The following is a 27052-nucleotide window of genomic DNA, read 5'->3' on the forward strand; positions in this document are numbered from 1 at the left end:
ATGTAAACAATATAAAAGAGATAGATAGTTTCATATCTGGACACATTGGCCTGTTTTATAAGTTGAAAGTCGTTTTGTTTTTGGGTCTGTATTGTAAGAGTAATCAACGTAAGTCAATGAGAAATAAGCTAAATTAAAGTAAATATGGCCTTGTCAAATTGGCCTGTTTTAAAAGTTAAATACACTTTTTGGGTGCGTTGTGGAAATTTAAACAATGCACACAATGAAAATGGTACACGTCACTTATTTTGGAGTTGACTTCATGAGGTATAATCCTCGTGTATTGGGATATTTTCACTTTTGGATCCACTAAACATGGCGCGGGTCAAATTGACCCGGGAACATTATTATTTCTGAGAAGTAAACCTATCAAGAGGGTTAATTGTCACATGAAATGTTTCTCATCCAAACCCACAATTCTCCCTTTTTTTTTTTTTTTTTTTTTTAATTTCCTTTGACTGGCGTGGTCGACTTTTTTTCACAACACCTTCCAGTTGCCCAAAACAAACCAGCACCTTTATCGGGATTCTCGCCAAATGAACAAGTCTGAAGTGTGACGTCTCGCTTCCCTGGCAAACCAAAAATCCGCTCGGCGGTGGTAACGTCTGACAGCGTGATAAACAAAAGGGTGTGCGCGAGCCAAATAAACACCAAGTTGCCCAAGCTAATTAGGTGTATTCCCAGCGTGATCCTCTAGTGATTGAACCACCTGCGACTGAACAAACCACCCCCACCCCCCCTTCCCCCATCCAGGTGGTTGACCGCCCCCTCGGCGCACAGGTAGCTGGGAAAGACCCCACTCAGCCACTCCCACGCCCCCCCCCCCCCCCTCCTTCCCCCAGCTCAGAAGATGCGAGTCAGCCCGAGCGGGCGCCGTCTGGCAGCGCCGAGGGAGGGGAAGGAAGCTCGTTTGTTCGCCGGCTCTCATCCCCTCAGCCGTTTAGTCGCTCGTTTGACTGCCCCCCCCCCCTCACCCCCTCCGCCACCCACCCCTAACGAGAAAAGGCAAGCCGGTGTGGTGGTGGTGGGGGGGGGGGGTCGCCTTACCTGTCGATGATCACCGGGTCTGATGGGGTCTCGTTCCTGTTCCCGCAGCTTTTCTTGTCGCAGCATCGGCTGTCGGGACAAACACGGGACGGGTCAGATTTATGGAGGAACACAACAAGAAACGCGTCTTTTAAAAATCACATATTTTTCAAAGGCGTATTCGAAAACAACACACAGATTGCAATCGTAAAATGCGACGAAAGAGACGGAGCAAGTGCGCGTGAGCGTCCCGGTGAGGGCTGTGGTCGACAGAAGCTTCCGCGCAAGTGTGTTTGTTGTGTTTGTGTTTTACGGCTCTCACACTATTCAATTGAGGTTGAAAATTGTGTCAGTGATTGTAGCTCTCCTTTCCCACCTATGAGGGCATTATAGTAAGATACTGTAAAAAAAATAAATAAAAAAATAAGCATCAAAAATGATCGCTGGTATTTTGCAGGTTGTTTATAAGTGCTGATGATTACTGAAATAGTTATAGCTACTTTTAGCTATAGCTGCTACTTTTTGGGGACGGGTTAAATGCAAAGGGCTACCAGTTTCATACACACTTCTGAAATGACACATTTGCTGAAATGACATTGAATCATATCACTGTAAAAAAAACACAGCTTGCTTGTTTGGGGGGCTAAAAAATCAGCAAAGCCAGCAAGTTGTTTGCTCCAAAACAATTGGCTGAGTTGTTTTCAATTAAATCTTTAAATTGGGGAGAATACAAGCGACAATTTGTTTGGTATACGCTTATACTCCTTTGTTTGAAAATGCAAGAAAGGCAATTTTGGTATTAGCATAACTTCAAATATTTTTGTTGAATTGCCCAACTTGTTAAAATGTTATCAAAGTTTGTTGCCTTTCAATTTCGAGTCGGTTCAACTTTTTATTTTTTACAGTGATGTTCATGATTAATTATATATATGTAAAGACACTGATTATGCAAATGATTTCCCACTGTAATTATCAACAATGACTTGGGAGGAAACCGTTAAATATCAATATGCTGCAATTCGTTTCTATAAATCTATTCCCATTTTCAAATGATCACTTCACTGGTGAGCTATTTTTAGAACAGGCCCGCAGGCTACTCGTGTGGTCCTTGGGGGCATCGCGTTTGCAGGATCTCTGTGTGAAAAGAGTCTATGAAGACATTAGGGGAAATCTGAAAAAATATAGTTTATATTTGGAAAATAATCATTTGAACCGCCCCAAGATTTTGCTTATGGCTCACTTGCGGAAAACACATTTTATCCAGGAGTGTGACGTTCCTCATTCCTCCCGTCCTATTGTGTTGAAAGCAATTGTACAGACATCATTGAGTCTACTAGACCATAGAAAGAAAATTCAACTATACATATTTCCTTGCCGACTCCCGCTTACTAACTTGGGGAAAAGTCTTTTTCGTCCCGCTCTTCTCAGAAACAAAACAAGCTCCCCAAGCCCAGCGTGCGTTTATCGAGTGGCTACCATGCATGAGGCTAGCTTGACTGCTTGCATTGATGCTGATAGATAAAAAAAAAAAAAATGTGGAAAAAACAACATGTTGTGTTGTTTGGCTTATAGCGTTGCAGGGGAGGGGATGCACAGGGGGGGCAGGCATGGGAGGGGGGGAGGGGGTGGTTGGAAGCAGGGGAGTCACTTTTCACAGCTTCAGCTTTTGTTTACCTCTAATTGCCAAGCTGCTATTTCTGAGGGAGATGCAAGGTGCCACCCTCAACCAATATTTCTGCGAGGCATTTATCAATTATGGCCTCAAAAGCACTAATCTATCTTCCACCACATGTTTCAGGCACAAACAGCAACCGCCCCCCCGGCCTCCCCCCCCCCACCCCCTCTTCTACCACGCCAATCCAGAGCTTGCAGCTAGCTGACTTTCACATCCTTTGATTTGAACATGAATTAGACGGGGAGGGGGAAAAAAAAAAAAAAAAAAAACCTGAAATAAACAAATTCATCATCCGGGCTTCCATTTGAAATGAAAACTCATGAGAATCAGATTGATTTACGCCATATGGTGCAGGAAGCCAAACAAAGATTTGTGCAAAGATACTGTCGGATCGAGCTCGCTCAGCTTGATAAAAAAAAAAAAAAAAAATGTCTGATTTACAGCAGCAATAATGATGCTAATTTATTATCATTTCCGGAGTATAAAAATTAAAAATAACTTGTGATCTATGACTTGAAAAAAAAAAAGAGCGAGAGAGAGGTTACCAAGCTCTTATCTTTTTAAGTTCTATTAGCAGTTTTTTGGTAAAAAAAAATATATATATTTTTAAACCCTCACTGGCCACATTCTTCAGATTACACAAGAACTCCAAAATGTTGCCGTTAAAAGACAAACCTGCTCATTTCTGAGATATTAATCGAACAATGTTTTTATTTTGTATTGTTTTATCATATCACAGCCCCAGCAGCACACACCTTATCCAATTAAGTGTCACTCAAAAGTCATCTTTCGAAAAGTCACTTCACGACTTGACTGCTTATTAATCATAACAATAACAATAAATCCATGCCTGCAGCGACACCGCTGCTCATAATCTCAACTTTCATGTAGCGCAAAAAAATACTCCCTAAGAGATTGTGAAAGAAAATGCAAATGCAGCACTATCGTCCTTGTAAAGGCTTTTGTGGCCGCGTCTGTTTTGTGCAGGTGTGCCTTGACCGCCGCTGCTGATATGATTCATCCAAGCAGCCGCGATCAAGCCGAGCGTAGAGCGACCCCACTAGTCCTCGTCGTCCCCTCTCGGAAACTGCTCTCAGTCGCAAACGCTGCACTTGTGCGCCACATGCATTACTAGTCACTTTGCACTAGTAGCTGCTCTCTATCACAGCAATGCAACTTCACGACCAAAGTGGATGTTAATAAAAATAACAATCACAAAGCAATGCAACAACGTGTAATAGCTTCTCCCCAAAATATTAGGAACAACCCACAGAAGGCTTCAGCACGCCTCTGCAGCCACACCGTTGAGCATATTGTCGATGAGTGTCGATCAGAAGTGAGCATGGGTTTCATTGCGCGTGGACACGACTCAATACGACCACCGCAAACTACAAACGTGCTGCGCGGTTGCGTTCGGTGCCAGCCAAAAAAAAGGCAGCGTTGTCAATTCCATTGCATCATACCGTATCTAGTCGGAGCTCCGCCATCAGTGCTATTCCCGCTCGTATTGTTATCCGTAGCAATAGTGGCGCGTGCGGCCAAAATATTAGGAACAGCTCTCAGCATGAATCGATGCACGTCAAAAACAAGTCTCGGAGCTTGTCTACGCTCCTGCAAAAGTGCAATCGGAGACGTGGCGCGTTGGTAAATTAAGTCTAGGTGAAGCTGATAGTAAATTCACTATTTGTGACAATAGTGCGAAAGCAATACGAGTCATAATAGGTCGCCAAAATATTAGGAACAACTCTGAGCAAATGCTAATATGAAACAGATATTGTATTGACTATCAGTGAGATTTGTGGTCTTGGAGTTATTAATAACAATAATATTGAAACTGTGTAACGCATAATAGGCAGGCAAAAATAGTAGGACCGGCTCTCAGCGTGACGCAATTCACCTCCGCAAGGGCGGAAAATGACAGCGGTGAACAAATCGTCCCGGCAAGCGTTCATCAAAAAGTCAGCATGACTTTGTAATGTAACTAGCGGCTCACCATAAATGATACAGCAATGCAAGTCATAATATTAGGAACAGCTCTCAGCCTCGTGCAACTGCACCTCTGCACCGAGGCAGACAGAAGTAACGGGCAAATTCTTCAATGAAGTGACAATCAAAAAGGGAGCAAGGCGACAATTTGAAGGCTACTGGGGGCCAGTAGTAATCTCACTACTTTATTAACTGAGTACTGCAACGTTATTAATAACAATAATGCATGGCATTATTTGTCCCAATAGGCAGCCAAAATATTAGGAACAGAAATACACTTCTACAACCAGTACAAACAAAAATAAGAAACATAGTGCTGGATACTCCAGAAAAGTAATGTAATTAGTACTCTCTAAGGGATTACTTACTCGTCATATACTGTACTTAATAAAATCACAATAGGCAGGCCAAAAAATAGGAACAGCAATGCACGTCTACAATCCTATGGAGTATATAATAACAATCTAACTGGATTCCTGGTTATAATTATTAATATTAGCAAGCAAAATATTAGGAACAGCTCTCAGCATGATGCAATGCATTTCTGCAGCCAATGCAAGCTACAATAATAAACATAACCCTACAAGTACAACTACTTCCAATAATATTCCTGTAGTCGTCATACAGATTTTATCAATTCCAAAAAAATATTAGAAACAGCTCTCAGCATGATGCCAGGCCTTTCTATTACCAATGCAAATTACAATAATAAACACAAAGCTGGATATGATAGTCATGTAACTACTCTCAAGAGGGTTAGTGGTCATTCAAAGTTATCTCAAATAGCAAGCCAAATATTAGGAACAGCTCTCAGTGGCATGCAGTGCACAGCGTTGATTTTTTTTTTTTTCTTTTGAATTTCGAATTTGTTATTTTTAATTTGAACACGTGTGTCAAATCTCAGCTGTGCCTAATGTTGTGTCCACGCCGGATATTCCGAGTGTGACAAAAACAAAGTGATGGATGCGCGTGCAAATTGAGTGTGAGTGATGAGTTTACGCAAGGGGGGGATGGAGAGGGAGGGAGGGGGGGGGTGCAAAAAGAGCATTTGATGCATGCGCTTTTCAATTGCAACAATAATAATAATAAAAAAAGAGGAAAGTGTGTGTGTTGGGGGGGGGGGTCAACCGACGAGTATCCGAATTCAATGCTCGCAGAGCTGCAGTCGCACGCTGGGGGTGGCGGGGGGGGGGGGAAGTGGTGGGGCGGGAGAGGGGGGTTGGGGGGTCGACAATAACAACAAAAGGCGTTTCGGTATCGGTGACAGCGCCTGAATGGCAGCGCAACGTGAGAGGCAAATGCGTGCGCAAATTGCTAAAAGGCTCGCTAAACACCGCTGACAGCTCAGATCAAGTGGAGCGCCAATCCAAAAACAAAGGTGAACAATCATTTAAAAAAAATACATATATATATATATATATATATTTATAAATATATATCCAGTCTAACACTGAACGGCTATCGTTTAAAAGTTGCCACCCACTCTTTGTGAGTCACACGTCACAGAGGAAGGAATTTTCAAAAATGAAATATAAAAGTCATCTCGTCTTACCTGCACATGATTTCATGGGTCAGAAGAACTCTGCACATTTCCGGATTCTTGTCTTGGCCCTCATAAACGATGGCCTTTGGAAATGAAAATTCAAATGTCAGCATTAGAAATGCATCGCGAATGAATCGATATAAAACGGGTCTTTATTTTTATTTTTTTTTCCGTCATTAACATCACATCCCACATTTTACTTATCACAAATTACATGTGAAATATTTCTAGGATATTAATATCAGACTAACAGATGAAAAAAATGTCATTTTTATCGCGTCCCTTTTTAAGATAATTGACGAAATACCAAATACGAATAATTCCAATGTGTATTGTTTTCCCCACCCATTTAATCCACTTAAGACGGACAGACTGACAAGGGGGGGGGGCATTTTCACTCCAATAGAAGTGTCATCAATATGCTTATAATCTGGGGATATTTGGGGGAAAGTGTTAATGGGCAATCTGTTGTTTATTTTTTGAGCCGCTAACAATGATCTTTTCTGTGGATAAAACGCGCGGCTGTCTGGCGGCGTACGCTCGAGTAATTTTTGAGCATTGGCTGAAACAGATGGCGTGGAGCGATCACTTCTGCCGCCCCTCCATCCCTCCTCCTCATCCTCCCCATCCTCATCCTCATCCTCCCCGTTTCTAAGGAGACTCAGCCCTCCTTCTCCTCCAACGGCACCTTTCGGAATTAAAAAGTAAATCAAGCCATAAAGATAACAAGCCAATTTGCGGCCGTTAATTATCATCTTTTTTTTTTTATTATTGTAATTTTTAACGTGGTGGGGAAATGTGACATATCAGAATTGATTTTTTTTTTTTTTTATATATACTTATTTAATTTTATTTTAAGATGTTTCCGTACGTCTCCCTATTGCTTTTGATTGATGTGGCCATTTTGCAGGCGAGGAAACCGAAATCCATAAATTGCTTGTTCTGCGTCATTGACTCGGATCATTGGCGCAGGAATGTGTGTGTGTGCGAGTGTGTGTGAGTGTGTGAACGCTGGCCGTCACGGCACGGTTCTATTCCTTCAATTAAAAGAAAAAAATAATAACAACAATAACCAAAAATACACACGTCGTAATTGGGCTTCTCAAATAAAATTGTGCGTTTGTGCGTGTATTTGTTCTTTTAAAAAAAAAAAAAGCGCGCACGTGATGAATATAACATGGGCTGCATTTATTTTTCCTCTTTTTTTTTTTCTTTTTTCCTAACATGGGTTTCACCTCTCAGCCTTTGCGAGAAAAGGGATCAGCAGACGTGTTTCAATTTTTAATGTTAGGACCAAGTGAGTCTCGCAGGCTTTCAGCTTCTCACGTTATACGTCTTATATTGAGTCTCTATTTTCTTTTTTTATTTTTATTTTCGGGGGAGTGGGGGCTTATTTTGTTTTTCGTCCCACGGCATGCACGTGCGCGTGTTTTCCCTCCCATGCAGCTTACCTGCTTCGTCATGGAATCGATTAGCCGAATGTAAAGATCCTGTTCTGTTCTGACGCCTGGATGAGCACATAGGAAATTGATTTGATAAAATACATGTATTATTATTATTATTTTCATTATCATTAAAAAATGCCAATTCTGTTGTTATAATATTGAGTCTACTCACCGTTACTGTACAATAACTGTAGTTTGTAATGTATCCCATTGTTGGTTTTTTCACTGGTTGGCTCCTGCAAGGAAAACAAAAATCAATAAAGCAGAAAGGGAAAATAATATATATTTTTTTAAATTGGAGGGGGGGGGCTCTTACTTTTTCTTTCTCCACAAAGTCGACAAAAGCCGTCCTCTCGATTTCCACAGGCTGCCCCTGCCTGTCGTACAAGGCGAGCACGAAGTGGAAGAAATTGGACTTCCTGAGGTTGGACGGGGGCTGCTTCTCGTAGTGCGCCCGGGCCAGGCCGACTCCACTGCGGGGTGAACAACAAGGACACACGGGAGGGTCGCGCTGGTTCCTCAAACTTGCCATCTCGGCATTTGAATTCTTTTTGTGCGTGGAAGACGTCTCCCACGAATAAAAAGAGTCCAATTGCCGAGATTCAAGTTCCACGAGGATTGTTTTCTTTTTTTGTTGTTGATTTTTTTTTTTTTTGCGGGGGGGATTACCCGCGGTACCTTTGCGCGGCCGTGTTGGCGTCCACGACCCCGGCTGTGTGCATCCACGAGCGCACCGAGTTGAGCCCGCCGAGCGGTTCCTCCTTCATGGTCGTGCCGCCCCGCGGTATCGTCTCCTGAATCCCAAACATCGAGCCTCCTGCGTGGGGTGGGAAAGATTAAAAAAAAAAAAAAATAGGTGGCGATGGTGGGAGTGGGGGGAATAAGGGTCCACGCCACGCGTGTTGGCTTATCCGTCCAAAAGTCCACACAGGTCCGCTCTCCCTCTTCTCTCCGTCCGCTGTGAACAATTCTCAAAAGTGCTCGAGTGGGTAAAGAGAGATATCCACACACACGAGCGTTAGGAAAAAAAAAAAAAAAAAAAAAAAAAAAGCTATATTATTGGGTTTTTTTTTTTTTTTTTGGCGTGGAGGAATAAAAATGATTGTGTTCGTGGGTGATGCTGCTCTCAAAGTGGACACATCCCCGAAGCACCGGCGTCCAAAACCTTCAGGACTTGACGAGAGCGAAAAAAAATAGAAAGCCCCACTCGTGGCGGTGGAGAAAAAACACTCCAAACACTGCTCGCCAGTGGAAGGTGTTCCACGCTACGCGCGAGATGTGCAAGTGGCTGAGCTGGTGGAGGAGACGAGGGGCCCCGTTGGCGTGGCGGCGGCGGCGTGGCGCACGCTGGATGGGAACATGCAAAACTAAGCCCTCTTTCCCCGAGGACTGCACTCTTTCCCGGGAGCCAAAACTCTAAACCCACGGGAGAGGAGCCGTCACGGGATGACGCGCGGGAAGGGGCGGAGCTTTGACCATATACGGAGGCGTGACGCTTCCTGTTTCCAAAGCGCCTGAGCAGAGAGAGATTTTTGCCTCGTTCACTTTTCACCACCTCTTCCATTGTAGGCCCCTCCAATGTGGTGAGTTTTATTTTATTTTTTTATTTTATTTATTTATTTTTTATTTTTTTTTGTTATTTCAGTCAGTAAACATGCAAGGGGGCGGGGGATCTGCGGAGGGATAATACAACAAATTGAAGTTGCAATTGTTAAGTGGCATCATTCAGTGTTTTTTTTTTTTCTTCCAAAATTACACTTCCCTATCATGACATCTTATTTTATTACGCAAGAGCCGGAAAATCCGTAATAATAAGACACATCTTCATCATTTATTTTTTTTTTTTGCACTTTTTTTTTTTTTCTTCAAGAACTGTCTTGCATGCTCCTCGGTCCGAGCAGTTCGCTTCATTAGTGGTGAAAAGGAGGATGAGGAGGAGTAGAAGGAGGAGGAGGAGGAGGGCCGCCTGCTCCATCCTGAGCAATCTATCTAGCCGGTGCTGAGGGTTAATAGCTGCTGCCAAAGATAAGTGAATTATAAGCTGTTGCTTTCACCTCCGCGCAAATCTATTGCCAAATTGAGCTTTGCACACTTTGCACGCGCTAAAATCACCCCCCCCCCCCCAAAAAAAAAAACACCGCGTGCAAAAATGAGGACATTTTGCGCGCAAGTCGCTTATTAAGAAGTTAACCTTCCTTTTTCAATCTGTTTTTTTTTTTTCTTCTCTCGCTCTCTTGAAAAAGGCAAATCCTCTTTAGAGATAAGATACTGTTGACTGGAGAGGATCCGCCACACACACACGCACACACACGCGCGCGCGCGAGCACAATGTGTGGGTATAACGACGGCGTCTTTTTAAAGCGTATTTGACAACAAATGCAGCTGGCCCCGCTCGTTGTGGACATATTAGCGGTGGAAATGAATGCAAATCTGTGTGCTGCAGCCATCTGGACGTGCAGGGACGGAAAGAGGGGCGTCAGCTGAGCCCCCTTTGCTGTGGTGGTCTTCACACGAGCAAAAAAAAAATATATATATATACAAAAATGTAATTATTAACGTGTTTTTTTTGTGGGAGGCGGGGGGGAAGATGCGCAAAAAAAAAAAAAAAAAAAACCGTCACGCTCACTAGTGTCTCCCACCCACTCTTCTATTGACCTCCACTGATATCCAATCAAACTCCCAATGAGGGCTTCCGGTGTGTGTGGCGTGCGCATGCACCCCTCTGTCTTTTGTGTGCGTGCGTGTGCGTGCGTGTGTGTGCGTGTGTGTGTGTTGAATTTACGGGGCGAGGCCCTTCATGATCTCCCCCAAATTTGCATGTAAATGGCCGACATCAGCCTCCACGCGTGCCAGGGGCCAGCGGGCCTCCCAGATGTCACGGCAAAGTCAATCAGCCGGCCGCTGCCCAGCTGTCCAGCCCACATCCACATCCACGCGCGCCCATGCAACATCATAGTATTATTTTTATTTTTAATTTTCATTTTGAAAAGGCACTTTTCTTGCAGGGAGCTCACCTGCATTTGCGTGGATGTTTTTTTTTTTTTTTTTTGTACACGCAGCCCATGCAGGCTTGGCTTTATTAAAGGGATCTTTTGTCGATTAATTATTAATTACATGCACGCCCACAGTGCCTTGCAAATTCTTAATGATTAGAGAAGCAGCCCACGCAGCAAGCGTACTTTTTTTTTTTTCTTGCAATGGAAACTATATTTTCGTTATTGATTTTGGGGATGGTTAGGTCTTTGACTGGAAAGTATTTTTTGTGTATTGATTTCTTTTAAATGATTGTTTCTTTCATTAAACGTATTGTAATTGTCATTGATTGATTATGATTATTTGGTCATCTTTCAAAGACATTTCGAAGCATTTATTTTTAATGTTTGTTTCTTTCTCTTTGGAAACAGTTGATTTTTTTCACCCTCCAAAAAAACAAATTGTATTCTCCTAAAACACATTTTAATTGATTTGTAATGATCGACACATATTAATCTCACCTTTGCACGTATTCGGAATGATCTATATTCGTCACCAAAAATATTTTTATTCTACCATTTGCATTTATTTCTAATGATTATTTTCCCATGTTTCTTTCATGAAAAATGTCAATTTGACCATTTTCATTGATTTATAACGATTATTTTCACGTCTTCTTTCACTTTTCATTGATTCATACTGTTCTCCCCAAAGCACTTTTTTATTTTTGAGATGTGCATTTTAATAATAACGTTCCCTTGTTTGTTTGACCACAAACACATTTTATTACCAATAATATATTTTCTCGTGATTACAAAACCCTTTTTTTTTTGTTCATTAAAATAAATGCGCTCACATTTAGCTGCACAATTAAAATGAAAGCATCCCCAGTCCACACGCACCAAAACACATTAGACGCAGACATAAAAAGGACAAATTATGGATTATTTTGGGCTTCTTCTTTTTTTTTTTTTAGGATGATAAAAATGTATTCTAGCCATGAGCAGTGATGGGATCGATTTTTGTCGAGCTGATAGACGGACAGCGCCCCTCTTTGGCAACACTCATTTTTTCCCCCTGCCATTTACACGAGGAGCCAAAATCTCGATGAGGATATTTTTTGAAGAAAAAAAACTAAACTGACGCTAATTGTGCTTATTTTCATTGTTTCTATTATTGTTGTTATTATTATTATCATTAATATTATTATTACACGCTTGGAATTTTTTGAATTGATATGAGTACAATTAATGAAGAAGCCTAATTGTGTTTAGTGAGGCCAGCACGACACACGCGTGGGGAACGATAATAATAATAATAATAATAATAATATGATACAAGGGGTGTTGTGTAGTGACGTCACATTGGGTGACCAACTTAATTGTGTGCACTGGTGAGTTGTGTCAAGGGCATCAATGTGTGTGTGCGTGTGCGTGCCATTTGCATTTCCATTCTACTGTGGAAATGATGAGAGACTTTTTTTTTTTTTTTTTTTTTTAACCCGCGCGCGCTTTCGAGCCTCGCGGCGCAGTCTGTGGGCGAATTACATTTTAAAAGAAGGCGAGAGAAATTAAATAAGAAACCGAGACCACTTCAGGGCTATTAACATCTAAAATATCCCCTGGAAATTTCCACCGAAATACACATGGTCAAAAAAAAAAAATACCCAGGGTGCCATCACTCTCATTCAGACCCCTCCCTCCTTATATACCCCCACCCCACCAATCCAATCGTGGTGGTGTCCATCACTGCTTTGTGGAGCTTTCCGGGACTGATTTAAATAAAAGTTGGCCGCGTGATTCTTGAGTGGTGTCAAAGAGGGAGGAGGCAATAAAATGTGATTATTCAGCCATAAGTGGAAACATATTAACTTGAAGGCCAAATGAAGACTTTCAAAAGGTCACATTTGAAATCTCCTCAGCGGGTAGGCGGGGCTGTGGTCACGTGTCTATTGGATGTTATCACAAACTAATGGCAAACGTCAAAAGTGATCGTAAACATACAGCCTGGGCCAATTTACAATTTGGAAAGAAAAAAAAACAACCTACCTCAATTATGGAGAGAGATTAGATTATGAGTTCTATCACAAACGTGTCAGGATGGTGTCAAAAGATGTTTCAAACCCAAATGACAAAAACACTTTCTTCAATTCGTTCAGTGCGCGAGAAGAGGTGACTTTCCTGACTTAGAAGAACGTGGCCATGCTTGGAGTAAACTTTAGTCACCCGACCTGATTTTTTTTCCCCCCCTTCTTTCCTAAGCTCTAGGGGAGCCATTTTGAAGACGCTGACGAGGTCAAAATGAAGAGTCCTTCCAGGAGTGAACGAAGGCGGAGCAAATAAGGCTGGGAAAGTGCGTTACGATCCAAGGGGAAAACTTGTAGTTTGGATTTGAACTCCGGCTTCTAAAACCAGTCTTTTTTTGACCTGCCTCGTATATCTTGAGACTTGAGTGAGGATTTTTTTTTGTTAATGATACCTCCACACAAGGGTTTTTGGTTGATAGAAAGTGTGACAATAACTCACATCAGAAATCGTTAGCTTAATAGCATCATTGACGAAGTTAAAAAATATTACAATTCATCAAAGTAGAGTCAAGTTCCCTGGATTCATGCCGATTACGATGACCTGAATGACTAAGAATCGAGACCAAAAATGCAATATTTAGCAATCACAATTTTAGCAATTGAATAAAAAGGCTATAATTACCATATGTTAAAATGACAGGCAATGCTACTACACTGTAAAAAAACAAAACTTGTATTTTTCTTGGGAGCTAAAACACTCATTTAAGTTGGAACAACTTAAAAATATACATTTATGGCAACAATGTTAGTTAGCACAACAAAGCAAGCAAGTTGTTTGCTCCAAAACAATTTGCAGAGTTGTTTTTACTTAAGTCTTCAAGTCGGGCGACAAAACAAGCGACAATTAGTTCTGTAAAATTGTATCTGTTTGCAAACCTTCAAATATTTGTTGAATTGCCCAACTTAAAATTTAGTTGGAGTTTGTTGCCTTGAAATTTTGAGTACGGTCAACGTTTTATTTAGGACAATACAGCTAAAGTGACAAATGGCGTAAAAGAATTGCGCAGAATGCAACAGCAAAGTCAGGCAATGTCAAAGATCCTGGCCTGCGAACTAAGTCAATTTTTACACTTTAATGTGACTTTTTTTTTTAAATGGCATTCAATCCCACTACCTTGGTTAATGTCTCTTCCTCCACCGGCAAGAGTGAAAAAATAATCTGCTGTCTTCATGTGTAAGAATTCATTTCATCACGATACATCATTAACAGCAATGTGGTGCTAATGAACCCGCCTCTTCTAAGTGTGTGCGGGTGTGTTTTTTTTGTGTTTTTTTGTTGTTTTTTTTTCCCCCAGCAATGCTGCGCGACTTCTTGCACTCTGCCGGCATCTGCGCCGAACGCCGAGGTGCGTCGCTATTAACAGAAATGTTAATTATGATGTCACGAGAGCGGGAGTCAAGGTGAAAGCTGCGCGGCGAAAAAGAAGACCAAGTGTACGCTAAAAATAATCCAGCAGCACACAATGATGCTATGTGTTAGTGGCAAGGGACCTTTTTTTTTTTTTTTTTTTTTTTTTCCCAAGAGGTGGAAAAAGAGGAAGTCAATGAATCGGAAGGCTACATTTTTTGTTGTCTTTGTTTCAACAGGCCTTGTTTCCCCCTGCAAATTGTATAATGCTGCTCTTTGTTCTTCTACACGCCACATGAATAGCTTGTCCTGAGCGAGCACACACACAAAAACACACACGGACAAAGTGATCATCTTTAAAAAAAAAAAGAAGAAGATACGCCCTGGCGCTCACTTGGCCTACTTTCCAGTGGGAAGGGGAGCGCCGTTCCGGGGAGGGGCAGCCGCGGGAGAGTGCGGAGGATGTTGACGCACTCTGGGAAAGCTAGCGAGAGTGATGCGAGTCAACATCGTCAAACCCTCTTCCCCGAGCACGTTTGCTCCCGCGTGCTTCCTGTCCTCGTTTCACGACGGAGTTCCCTTCCTACGACAGCCATGTAACCCAAATTTGGACCTACTTGTACCGTGTTGTCGTCCGTCTCCGACCTAACGCAGTAGTCAAGTCAGAATTACAATTTGGTACTGATTGTAGTGTTTGCCGGTAGTCCATTATTTGCTGGTTTTGTGCTCCCGACCGCCACAGCCCTGTCTAATATAAAAGTATTGCTTTGCCGCCATCTTGTGGTACCTTGGTGCCAAAGATTTATGTTGGAACGAGTAGAGGAGTGTCATTTAGTCGGGCCACAGCCGTGTCTAATATAAAAATACAGTGGTACTGTGACTCACAAGTGAGCTGCCGGCTTCTTGCCACTAGATGGCGGCAGCAGCCTTAACAACATCCCGCCACCAACTGTAAGTGTTTTGAGAAAAACACGGAAGATTTACGTCAGTGAAAGTGAATTGAAAATACGGTATTATACTTTCCAATACTCATTGTACTGTACTGTGCTATTTTATTTATTATTTTTTTAATATTTATTTTATTCAACTCATCAAGGTAGCACCGTAGTGCTTTGCCGCCATCTTGCGGCAGGGCTCTGTAAAATGTCATGGGTAGTAGTTTATTGTGAACTGAGAACTCTCCTTGTCTTGGCTATGTCTACGTTTGTATCGAATAAAAAGTAGCGCCATCTGGTGGGCAAGCCTGAAAGCTTATAGAGTGGTCAATTTACGACCGAGTACCATTTCAGTGAAAATGAATTTGTACACAAGTTGGAAGGCGCTGATGTCTATCGCTAGCGCTGAAGTGTAAATTACACCCACGTTTCGAATATTAAACAATCAAATAAAAAACAGAAAGCACACAAACCTCCTAACCTCAAGACGTCCGTACCCTCCTAAACCGCCGCCCTCCCCCTCGTATTATTGTTTGACTTTGCAATTGAGAATCCTACAGAAGCTTAACGCCCGAGCTAAAAAGTCAGCCAAACTCCGGCGGGGGATTTCACTTGTCAATTCCTGTTGGATTTGAGCAGCATTAGGACGCGCGGCGTATGCCATCTGCTCTGCCTGTTGATCGATAGCACGACAGGTCTGCGCCGCCGCTCGTTGAGGCCTTCAGGTGGCAGCTCGGGTTACACAACGGCGGGGCGCGAAGGGGCGGGACGGGACCCGGTGGGGAGGGAGGGGGCTGAAGCCGAAGTCTGTCGAGCCAAACTCCGGAGTTTGGCTCGACAGACTTCGGGCGAGGAGCGGCTTGATAATCTGGGGCTTGGTGTACAGCGCCTAACCAAATGTCGACATCTGCGAGGGTGCGCGCGAGGAAAAGCTCCTCAGAGGAAGAGGGGATCATCATCTTAGCTCTCCTCACCTTCAAGCGCGCCCGTCGGGCTTTAAAAGGCAGATGAAGAAATCCTAACGTAAACACTCCGAGGCCGGTTTTCACCGCGTGCGCGACACCGAGGCGAGGGGGCAACCTTGGCGGATCGCGAAAGGGCTTGACTTTTCCGTTGCCCCTGGATGTAAACATTCATGTATCCATATACACCGACGATGTACGTCAGGGGCGCCCAAACTTTTTCTTCCAAGGGTCGCGTGCAGAAAAATGGGTGGATGACATTCTTCACTCTGTTTACAGTCACAGGCTAAAACAAGTTCATCAGTATGGTTATGATCAGCAACGCTATACAGTGGTGCCTTGAAATTTGCCTATTACTCTATTGTTTTTTTGGGTAAATTTTGAGAGAAGAAGACTGAAAACAGGAAATATTTTAAGCCCAGACTACTTAGTGTAGACAATCCTCTTTAATCCTGCTTTTTGCGCCTACAGAAAATGCCGGCCGGAGGTTCATTTTGTAATGCACATCTTTTGTTATGATAATTTATGTACATCATGAGATGATGAATTTGTCGGTTTGCAAAAGTTTACTGTAAACATACAGTAGAGATACTGCTACACAGTTTGTAAAATATTTTTGTTTTATACATTGCTCTTGCTCTCTCTCACTATTTTATGTTTTTAAATGTGTTCGTATTATTTTAAAAGTGTGTTCAGAGACCATAAAAAAAAACGGTGCTAAATGCTATAAAAGCATGCAGAATGATTATTTAAATAGGGTATTTCTAAATTGCGGATGTCATAGTTTAAATTTGGCAGATTTTACTGTATACACAATTAAATAGACGACGAGTTGGCAGGCCGTTGTTTGGACGCCCCCGACATATATATGTCTTAGCAAGTGGCTGCACAAATGTTTCACTTGGTCTTTTGCTCCACAGCGTGTGTGAAAGTGACTTTGACTCTCCTGAGGAAAAGTTTGAGCATCTGTTCCGCCGTGTAGTCTTTGTCGAGAAATGAAATATTGAACCGATTGAGTGCGCCATGAATGTTTCACTCGCATGACGCCGATGCCGATTATACGGGGAGCGGCACTTTACACGCACAACCCGACATGTTGTTCGCCTTTAAGTGCGCCAGATTAGCGCGCCGCAAACCGTTCCGTTCAGTTTAGCGGCGACATGCTCCTCTGACAACAGCAGTGACAACACACGCATAAACAAACATGATGAAAATGCACGCTGAAGTGTTTGTGGTCATCTTCTGGTGTTGAAGAGCTAATTGCTAACATCAGTATACAGACAGAACTGGTGGCTTTATGAGACTCACTTGTGAAGAAGCAACAAAAGTCATTTGCAGAAAACACACTAATTTGAGGGTTGTTCTGACAATTTCCTACAAAAGTAATTAGCGGAACACTGACTTTTAATTTGTGGGTTGCTTAGTAGGATTTCTATAATAATTTGTAAACACAGGTTAATTTGTGGGTGATGTCATACGATTTCCTCGAAAATATAAGTACTACAGTATGGAGTCATTTAAGTTATTTTGTAGCATTCCCATAAAAATAAGTTAGTGAACACAGACTAATTTGTGGGTCACAAAGTGGTATTTCTTACAAAAAGTACTGGTTAAATAAAAACGGAGTCATTTCTGGGTTGCTTAGTACAAATTCTAGAAAATGGAACAAAGTAATTAGCGTAAGAACAGACACAAACTTAGTGAATTCCTTTCCAAAAAGTAATTAGTAGAAACTTGAGTAATTTTGGGGTTACTTACAAGAGTAATTAGCAGAAGCATGACTAATTTGAGGTCAGCATTTAGTAAGATTTAAAATTTTAGTAGGAGGTAAAAAGAGGAAAGTGGCCTGCTTGTGGGTTTGCAGGATATCTTACAAAAAGTAATCAGTAGAAAACTGACATGCTTGGGGTTACTAACAAAAAGTAATTAGAAGAAAACAGACACATTTTTGGGGTTACTTACAAAAAGTAATTAGTAGAAACCTGATTAATTTGAGGTTAGCATTTAGTAGAACCTGTCAAGGTAACAAGTGGAAATTGGCCTGCTGCTAGCTTAGTATGATAGCTTACAAAAAGTAATTAGTAGAAGATTGCAGATTTTTGGGGTTACTTACAAAAACTTAGTCGTAGAAACATGAGTAAATTTGGGGTTACTGAAAAAGTAATACAACTAATTTGAAGTTAGCATAGTAGTCTTAAAAACGGTGAAAACTGACCAACTTGTGGGTTAGCATGATAGCTTACAAAAAGTAATTTAGTCGAAAACTGACTAATTTGTGTGACTTAATGATTTCTTACAAAGCAAATTCTCAGAAAATGGACTAATTAGTTATTTGTAAAAAATAGTCCATTTTGTACCATTCCCCACATAATTAGCTCCATTCTGCTGCTGCACTGTCTACTCACGAGCGCAGCGTCAGGTGCTCACGTTCGCTCACGATATCTCGACTGTTCAACGTTAGCATTTGGCTATCATGTCAGGGATGATAAAATTGTGTCGTGAGTAGCCTTTTGTGCGCCGCGCTAGGAGAGTTCCGTCGCTAAAAGGGAGGGACAAAAGCCAGAAGGCGCCACGGGTATAAGGTTCCGCCCGGCGACAATGGCCAAAGTTTCAACTTGCAGCGCGATGGGTGTAACTTTAACTGGAATCGCGTGGATCAAAGCCCGGCGAACAAAGTGGGTGGAAATGCCGCGGGAGAGCGTCTGCGCTCCCGTGAAGGACAGCTACAGACCCCGGGACTGCCGATGCGGGCTAATTAGCGACACTCTGTTTTGGTTAAAGGCCGGGCCCTGATTCAACATTACAAAGTGAAAAGCTCTGCGTCTTAACAGGAAATCCAACAAAGGCTGATTAATTCACAGCCGCCACGAACACGGTCAATTTTGTATCGTATGTGAAACATTCATCGGGCCTCTGCTGTCTTTGGGAGCGGAATTATTCAGTGGCACTGGTTCAAATGAGAAAGGCGGCCTTGGAAATGAGGCGAGGCTTACGGCGAGCCATCAGGTGAGCGAGCGTACAATGCCGACGTGTAACCTTTACACTGCGCTTGAACCCGCGCATACAAGTGTTATGAAAGGTCCCTGTGGCGCCGCGCTCTTCTCACATGGATTTGACGACTTGCCACTTTATTAGCTGCTAAGCCCCCCCACCTCCTGTACGTGTTCTGTACTGGGGGGTGGGGGGTGGGTGGGGGGCAAGCTACGTTATGAGCCGGGATTCTCATTGTCTGCTGGCGTTATTAGAAGGAAGAGTGTGCAGCACTCACTTCCACACACCCCCAATCCAACAAACGGCACCCCGAGAGAATAGGCCGACTGTTGGAAAGCGAGCTACAAGTGCAATTTAACCCATCTTATTTACAATGTGATCGTTTTACAAGGACATGCTTTCTTGCAAAGGATCAGCGTCTAATATTTCTCCTCAGTGTGATTCATTGATTGTTTTTCTTCTTCTTCTTCTTCAGAATATATTTGATGTGATGTCCAAATAAGCCTGTAGACAAAAAAAATAAAAGACAACCCAAAGAGAAGCTCAATAGATTGGCCGCACAGTGCAACAAAAACACAGTTAAATTAAATTAAATGTTAAATCAAGCGTAATCACAGAGGTGCTTTGTGACACCTAAACCGGGAACTAGTTGGTGGCCTTCACTGTCATCATCACTTCTTGCAAAAAGGGAAAATCACGGTTGAATAATAATAAGTGCCATACTGCCATCTAGTGCACACGTTACCGCACTGTATGCAAAAGATGCACGTCACACAGTTGATGCAACAATACAAGCGGTGGCGGGCGGTGCACTGACTTCAGTTACCCGACGTAATCCCCCTTTTAATACTTTCACATTCAACTTAATATTCATCTAGTCATATCATTAAAACATATCAATAAAATACAGAATTATTTAGAATATAAATGAATGCAGATCACTACAGATGTGTTTTGCTAGTTGAACAGTTTTGCTCTGACCAACCAATCAGAAGACAGAAAAGTGATGGCGTCATTCAGGCGCAAACTAAAACGTAAAAGACTCTTTGAACACAAAATGCCCTTAGAAATGTCGTTAAGCACATGTGCCTCTTGTATTTTTTTTTTTTTACCTAAATTTTTGCCAAAAAAGATTTTAAGTGTAAAAGTGTTTTTAAGTGTATTCAACCAAAAATTAAATATGTACCATTTGAGGGAGCCAGCAAACAACATTTTTTTAACATAATCTTCTTCACTTCTTTTTAAAAATACGTTAAACCGCTGTAAATAATGTGTGTTCAAACTCTTTAAACACTCGATGGTGTAATAAGCCACGTAGTAGTTGGACCTCAGGCCACTATCGAAATATACATGAAATAAATTCACCTGTAAAACACTCTACCTTAAATGTAAAACGTCACACATTTAAAAACACACCCCCTTTTATAACAAGTGGCAACCAGCTAGCCAGTCGGCAGCTAGTGGCTAATATTAGCATTTGGTTAGTCTTCCAACTTTAGGTGACTTAGTCCGTGCAGTGATTCCCTGCTTATTAGCAATTCGCTAATTGTTGAAAAACATTGTCGTGTCAAAGCCATATCTAATATAAAAGTATTGCTTTGGCACCATCTTGGTGCCAAGGAACTATGTTGAATTAAAGGGGAGGAGCTTTATTTAGACAAACTAATTTGATTATCTTATTCATTACCTTTATTGTTGATATTTATGGAACTCTGTCTGATAGAAAAGTAGTGATTTGCCACCGTCTTTTGGCATCAATCAGTAGATTTTTCCTCTCTGTGCATAGCAGGGGCACTTTGAATTCACAGTTTGTTTTGGAATAATAAAGCTTGTACAAAGCCAAAGAAAAAAAAAAACATTCTGAGTAAATCCTCAATTGCTGCCTGAAGAAGTCTAAAAGTGTCACACCATATGCTGAGATCACACATGATGACAGATTGACTTTTTTTTTCACACTTTCTCCATGGAATGGCGAGGTTCCGCTGTAAAACAAACACACCTGGCTTCGTCTGTGTTTGGGGTTTAACACCAGAGTGAGGAGAACATGGACAAAAAAAAAAAAGGAAAAAAGGCTCACATGAAGGGTGGAAGCAGCGGCGCGTCCTCCGCGTCTGACCTCCGGTGGTCTGCGCATGCAAATCATATCAAGGACCTGAAGCTCGCTCATCTGCCGGGCGGGCCTCCTGGCTTCCAGCTCGCCAAGGCGGACGGATGCTATAGAGACAACACAGCCAAAATCATCTGGAAAAAAAACAAGAGTGTTGAATAATTAATTGTGTTTGTCTTTTGCTGCTTGTGTATGTGTGTGTTTGTGTGCCTGGACACAGCTTCATGCCCCTGAGCACAGCAATGGTTAGTTTTAAAAACTGTCTGATGGACCAAACATGGGGGAGGGTTCTGTGTGTGTGTGCGTGTGTTTGCAAGGTGCTCTGTAAGGTTGTGTGTGTGTCAAGCAAGAAGATAAGGGGAGCAATGTTTGCTTTTTGTGGGCTACTTCATACAATTTCTTATCAAAAAAAAAAAAAAAAAAAGAGGGGGCTAATACACTAAGTATGATAAAAGTTACTGAGTACGATTTCTTACAAAGAGTAATTAGTAGAAACCAAATTAATTTGGAGGTGAGAAAGTAGAGTTTCCCTTAAAAAAATACAAGTACAGTCGAACATTTGTCAATTTTGGAGTTGTTCAGGAGTTCCTCCACAAAGTTTGGTTGCAAAGTCACTGATTGTTGATTACAAAAATTAAACAATGGGGAACTGGTTGATTTCAGAGTTTCTTAGCATGAGTTCCTATAAAAATACATTTTTAAAAATGTGTGCATCACATTTTTTGCTGGTAGAAAACTGACATTTTACTTCCCTGACTAATTGTTGGGTTACTTACAAGAAGTAAGTACAGTGGTGCCTTAAGATATGAGTGACCTGACATACAAGTTTTTCAGGATTCAGGAATTCTATTGTTGTTGTTGCTTTGACTTGAGAGCAAAAATTTGCCATACGAGCAAACATCGGTTTGATAGTTAGTAAACAATTCTTCCAAAAAAGGGAGGATTCAAGCTGTTTATTGCCACTCCGTGTCGCAGTTAACTAAAAATAATACAAAGAGAATTACACATTTTGTATTCAAAACAAAGCTATTTTTTGTTTGTTTGTTTGTTTTTGGGGTGAAGCCAACCCCTGTTTTTGTGGGAAATGCTTATTGGTAATTTTTTAAAATAGTTTTTCAGGTTTTTTTTTATCTTCAGTGAGTATATAATGGTCATCAATTATATGCAGATTTTTTGCTATTTGTATGTCAGCCCAGTCCCTGCCCACATGAATGGCCAGTATGCACCCATAAAGCTGTATTTTACTGCCCCCAGGTGGCCAAGGCCAGGAGGAGCAGCACAATATCCATTGAATTGATACAAAAAACGCTTCTTTTTTTTTTTAACATTCTGTCCAATATTATACAGCGCTACTTTATTTTTTGTGGATGCTAGCACAGATTGATAGCATTTCCATTCATCTTAATGGAGAACAAGGATCGTGAGATGTGCATGTTTTGTGTTACGAGCATGGTCACGGAACAAATTGAACTTGTATCTCAAGGCGCCACTGTTGTAGGAACACGAATCATTTGTGTTTAGTACTATTTAAAAAGGCAAATAGTCGAAACAGACCTACTTGTGGGTTCGCAGGAGCGCGCTATGTTTGATTCTAAAGACTAAATACACAATATAATACATGTTGAGATGTGTGAAAGTTGCCTGGATGGCTTTTTTTTTTTCTTTAAGACAGTACATAAACAATAGGTGTGTTGTGTGTAAGAGATGCTTTCAAAAAAGCCCCCCCTCCCAAAAAAAAAAAGTCAATACACCTTCATTTTGCCGGAGCTGGTAATGAGCCATATTTTCCTCGGAAAATGGCGTCTTCTCCGGAGGCGGCGTGTCTGCTGAATGTGGCCCTGATCCTGGATGAAACAGAAGGCTCACCAATCAATCTCTCCAGGTTGCCCACAGCCAGAGAAAGCAGCTGCACCACATGTTTGCCCAGCGCCACAGCGACACGTTAACATACGGCCGAGCGCGGGAAGCGTCCACAAGCAGCCTCTAGCTGTCTTATAATGAATTCCCGGCGGGATTGGGAACTATCAGAGTCAGTGGTGTTACTGGAGGCTCGGAATAAAGTCAACACCTCTCCTTATACCTGATCAAGCTGCAGCGCGGCAGCCAGTGAGCGAGCGCGCGCACACTCACAATGCACATTGAACTTTGGAGAAAAGTGAGGACAAAAATCCGATAGACGCGGCAATTAGGATGGAGCGCTCATTAAAGCGCAGCGTTTCCAAAAATGCACGCTCGCTCAAGGTTGCGCTTTTCCTCGCGCTCACTGTCAAGTCTTCTGTTTTGTCAAAGACATTGAAATCAAGCATTCTTTTTTTTTTTTTTTTTTTTTCTTGCGCACGATGAAATTGCAAGTTTGGGAAATTGAACGTGGACTTTTGAACATCGCGGCGTTTTTAAGTTGAATCTCATTTCTGATCTTGACGACAGACTTCTTTTGTTAGCCAAGTGAAAATGTTGGGCAAATCGAAGGTAGTCCCCCGTCACACTTACTCCTAACACCAGCCAGGCGCAGCAAATACAATGAAAACAGCATGGGGCCCCAAACGGGAACCCTGTGGAACACCATGGTTCGGAGCAGCCAAGGTTAACACTACCACTAATGCTGCAAACAGGCCGACGGAATACTGTGGTCCACCGTATGCAACGCTGCCGTCAGATCTAACAAAAGAAGACACACATCGTGAGGAAGAAATCAAGTCCTGGATGGCAATGAATTTCTTGAATTTCAAGTCAAAGAAAACACAAGTTGACTCTGCATTGTTTTGATGTTTTATGGTGTTTATTGTTTTTGTTACCCATTTATTGTTTTAGCTGTCTTTTGTTTTTTGTATGTGTGATTTTTACTCCATGTACAGCACTTTTTTACGTTTGGCTGAGTTCAATTGTGCAGCTCATTCTGGTGTGCGTACTTTGGCCAGACATGCAGATATATAGCACTGGAGGCTCAGCTCCTCCCTCGGCTTCTCAAATACAACAGCAATATTAGTTGTTCTACGCAGAGGATAAAGAATAAGTGCCTGTGAGTATTATATTGTCTGCTTATATTTGTTGCTTCACTGTTTGCCACGTAGATGCTAATTGTTAGCATGTGTGCATATGGAGTTTCCCATTGTATGGTAGCAGAGGCTCTGTGGTTGCTTTAAATATGCAACGTGTAATACTCGACTGCGGAATTTCCAAATATTTGAATTTACAATCAATTTATTCTCTGAGAGAAAATTTGCCAGCTGAGGTCAATAACCTGACTTGGAAGCAATGTGTCGGCATTCTTCGTTTTGCGTCCTCAGGTGAAGAGATAAGAGGTTCTTCTGGCTTCTGTTCACAGTGTAGAAAAAAAGTGAACACCTGTAAAGACAATAAAAGAATTATTACCTGTAGAGGCAACACTTCACACTACACTGTGTGTATGTGGCACACGGACACGTCACCAAACACAAATACTGCAAATACTTCATCGAGCAATAAAGTATTTGCTGCTTTTCAGAAGCTAACGCTAAATCTGTGCACCAAACAAAACTCAATGCAGCTCTGCTTACCTGTTTCTACATGATTGGGTCTTTCAGACAGTGAAGATAAGCAGCTTGACTCATCAACAACAACAAAATGCACACACCAAAAATTATTCTTTAATAATAAAAACACTTTCAAATGCCACTGATGTGGAATAATTTCTGTGAAATAAAACAAAGTGCAACACCCAATGTTATGCTTTCTGTAAATAACAGTTGTTCACTTACTACTGGTTAATTTTGGAAATGCTTGCTCTTTTTCATTGTATTGCGCTAATTTGCGAAAATTTCCAGCCCGTGACGTCACATCAATAAAGTCTTAGGGCCACTTGATAAGCAGCACGATGTGCACACATTCTATGCATTGTCGTTCTTTTCCACTAGGTGGTGCTCATTGACTGTGAAATACAAACACTTGCAAGATGTCACATTTATGTATTACAATTTAAGTCTATTGATTTTTCTTAATACTATATTTTTAAAACGCAATACTCACATCACATTACTGTACCACTATGGTAGAATGTTCATTATTATTGCTTTACAAAAGTGCTGCTGCATTGATTATAATACATTTAAATTTAACTTGGTCATTTTGTAGGGAGTGATTTCAATTAAGTGCATTAACGGACTGCTTCTATTTATATATCAAAATTCGAACTAAATCATGATTTAGTCCAATAGTCATTTGACATATGCTTTTTTTTTCTTTTCATTTTTGCGCTTAACTTGGGAATAACAAAGAAGTTAGTTGACTCTTGTGGCTCACTTGTACAATGGTGCTTGATTTGCGTTGACTTGTCACGCAGGGTCATGGAAATATAAATTCAAAAAATAGCACAATAATGGCAACTGGAGGTGCATCATCACTGTGGACAAATGCTGCATTTTTGTCACGTTTCCACAAGGTGGTGCTCATTCATTCATGCAATTTAGCAAGAATTATTAACAGTATCCATCAAATATATACATTTTTGTCGTCGTGCTAAGTTATGGGTACAGATGATTAAACGTTGAAAACAAAGCTACGTTAGCCACGTACTAATGCTAACCTTGAAACGCGTCGTTAGATTGCAATCTATAGCCGTAAACCTGTGAGTCCAAAGCTATTAATTGAGATAGAACGACTTTATGAAATTAAAATTAATAAATTGGATATACGCCTTGCTGACGTTACCTGCTGTGAAGATGCGTCTCCTGAGCCGCTGAAAGTGCCGTACGCTCCACTCGCGATCGCCATCTTTGTTTTACTATGTTTTACTATACATGGTCGCATATTTTCCAAAACGACCATGTATAGTAAGGCGTTTTTTGTGAAAAAAAACGACCATGTATAGTAAGGCGTCTTTAAAAAAAAAAAAAAAAAAAAGATCATGAAAAGTTAGGCGTTTTGGGGGAAAAAACGACCATGTATAGAAAGGCGTTTTTTTTGTGAAACAAAAAGACCATATATAGTAAGGCGTTTTGTTTTTGTTTTTTAAATGACCATGTATAGAAAGGCTTTTTTGTGGAAAAAAATGACCAAGTATAGTAAGGCGTTTTTTTTTTTTTTTTTAAATGACCATGGAGTTTTTTGTGGAAAAAAACGACCAGTAAGGCGTATTTTTGGGAAAAACAAAAAAAAACAAAAAAACAACAACAACAACCATGTATAGTAAGGCGTTTTGGGGAAAAAAACGACCATGTATAGTAATCAAGTAATAACTATAACTCAATTTTACTAACTCGAAGGGCTAATAGGGTAAACCAACTCACCGTGGGACCACCAGTTGCGTTGGGAGACATTGTACAACCTCTTCTTCCATGTCGGGAGTCACTTGACCAGCGAAGCTAAACCTGATTGGTTGCACGTTGGATGACTTGACACGGGGATCGATTGCTCCTCCTCAAATACCCGGATTGTGTAACTTAATTTTTTGCAGGCAAATGTTTTGCAGGTGAATTCTTTGCAGGCGAATTTTTTGCAGTTGAATTTTTTTAGCAGGCAATTTTTTTTTGCAGGCTATTTTTTGCAGCTGAATTTTTGCGAGCGAACATTTTTACATGTTGAATTTCAATGCTGAAAAAATTAAGTGTTAGGAATTTTGATGGTAAAAAAATTCAGTGTTAGAAATTTCGATGGTAAAAGAATTCAGTGTTAGAAAGTCGAATTCAAACTCCAATGGCACAGATTTACTTCCATAGGGAAACGTCCACTCTACCACTGAGCCATGTCGCCCCCGTTGTATGCCTTACAATACGAGTTTAATCGTGAATATTGACCACTAACAAATAAGTCGTTTATAAACACATACGAACAAAAAGAAGCCGTTCATATATGCAGTGGAATGAGAAAAGGTAGCGGTAGCAGGTTGAATGGAGTTGCGACGTCTCCCGGCAGAAGAAGGAAATGCAAAGGCAGCTTCCTCGAGTGAGGCATACATGAAAGGCAGCTGCCTCGATTGAGGCATACATGAGGCAGCGGTT

The 27052-nt window shown here is 41.4% G+C and overlaps 2 protein-coding genes across 2 annotated transcripts; both read right to left on the bottom strand.

Annotated features, from left to right (window-relative positions):
• Positions 1–1011: 1011 nt before the first annotated feature.
• On the bottom strand, positions 1012–9090 carry LOC147140080 (transcription factor COE3). Its single transcript, XM_086044724.1, has 6 exons — positions 8354–9090; positions 7992–8148; positions 7848–7911; positions 7682–7737; positions 6240–6313; positions 1012–1116 (listed from the first exon to the last, which is right to left on the bottom strand). Exons 1-6 carry the CDS (start codon positions 8482–8484, stop codon positions 1044–1046), a joined length of 555 nt encoding a protein of 184 aa, XP_085900850.1. The 5' UTR covers positions 8485–9090; the 3' UTR covers positions 1012–1043.
• Positions 9091–15881: 6791 nt separating this feature from the next.
• Positions 15882–27051, bottom strand: LOC147140081 (uncharacterized). The gene is made up of 5 exons (XM_086044837.1): positions 26342–27051; positions 24319–24422; positions 22829–22921; positions 21048–21211; positions 15882–19474 (listed from the first exon to the last, which is right to left on the bottom strand). Exons 1-5 carry the CDS (start codon positions 26389–26391, stop codon positions 19442–19444), a joined length of 444 nt encoding a protein of 147 aa, XP_085900963.1. The 5' UTR covers positions 26392–27051; the 3' UTR covers positions 15882–19441.
• Between the last annotated feature and the right edge of the window lies 1 nt (position 27052).

The sequence above is a fragment of the Filicampus tigris genome, chromosome 11, assembly GCF_054856515.1.
Source record: "Filicampus tigris isolate MCC_2025a chromosome 11, RoL_Ftig_1.0, whole genome shotgun sequence".
Lineage (NCBI taxonomy): Eukaryota > Metazoa > Chordata > Actinopteri > Syngnathiformes > Syngnathidae > Filicampus > Filicampus tigris.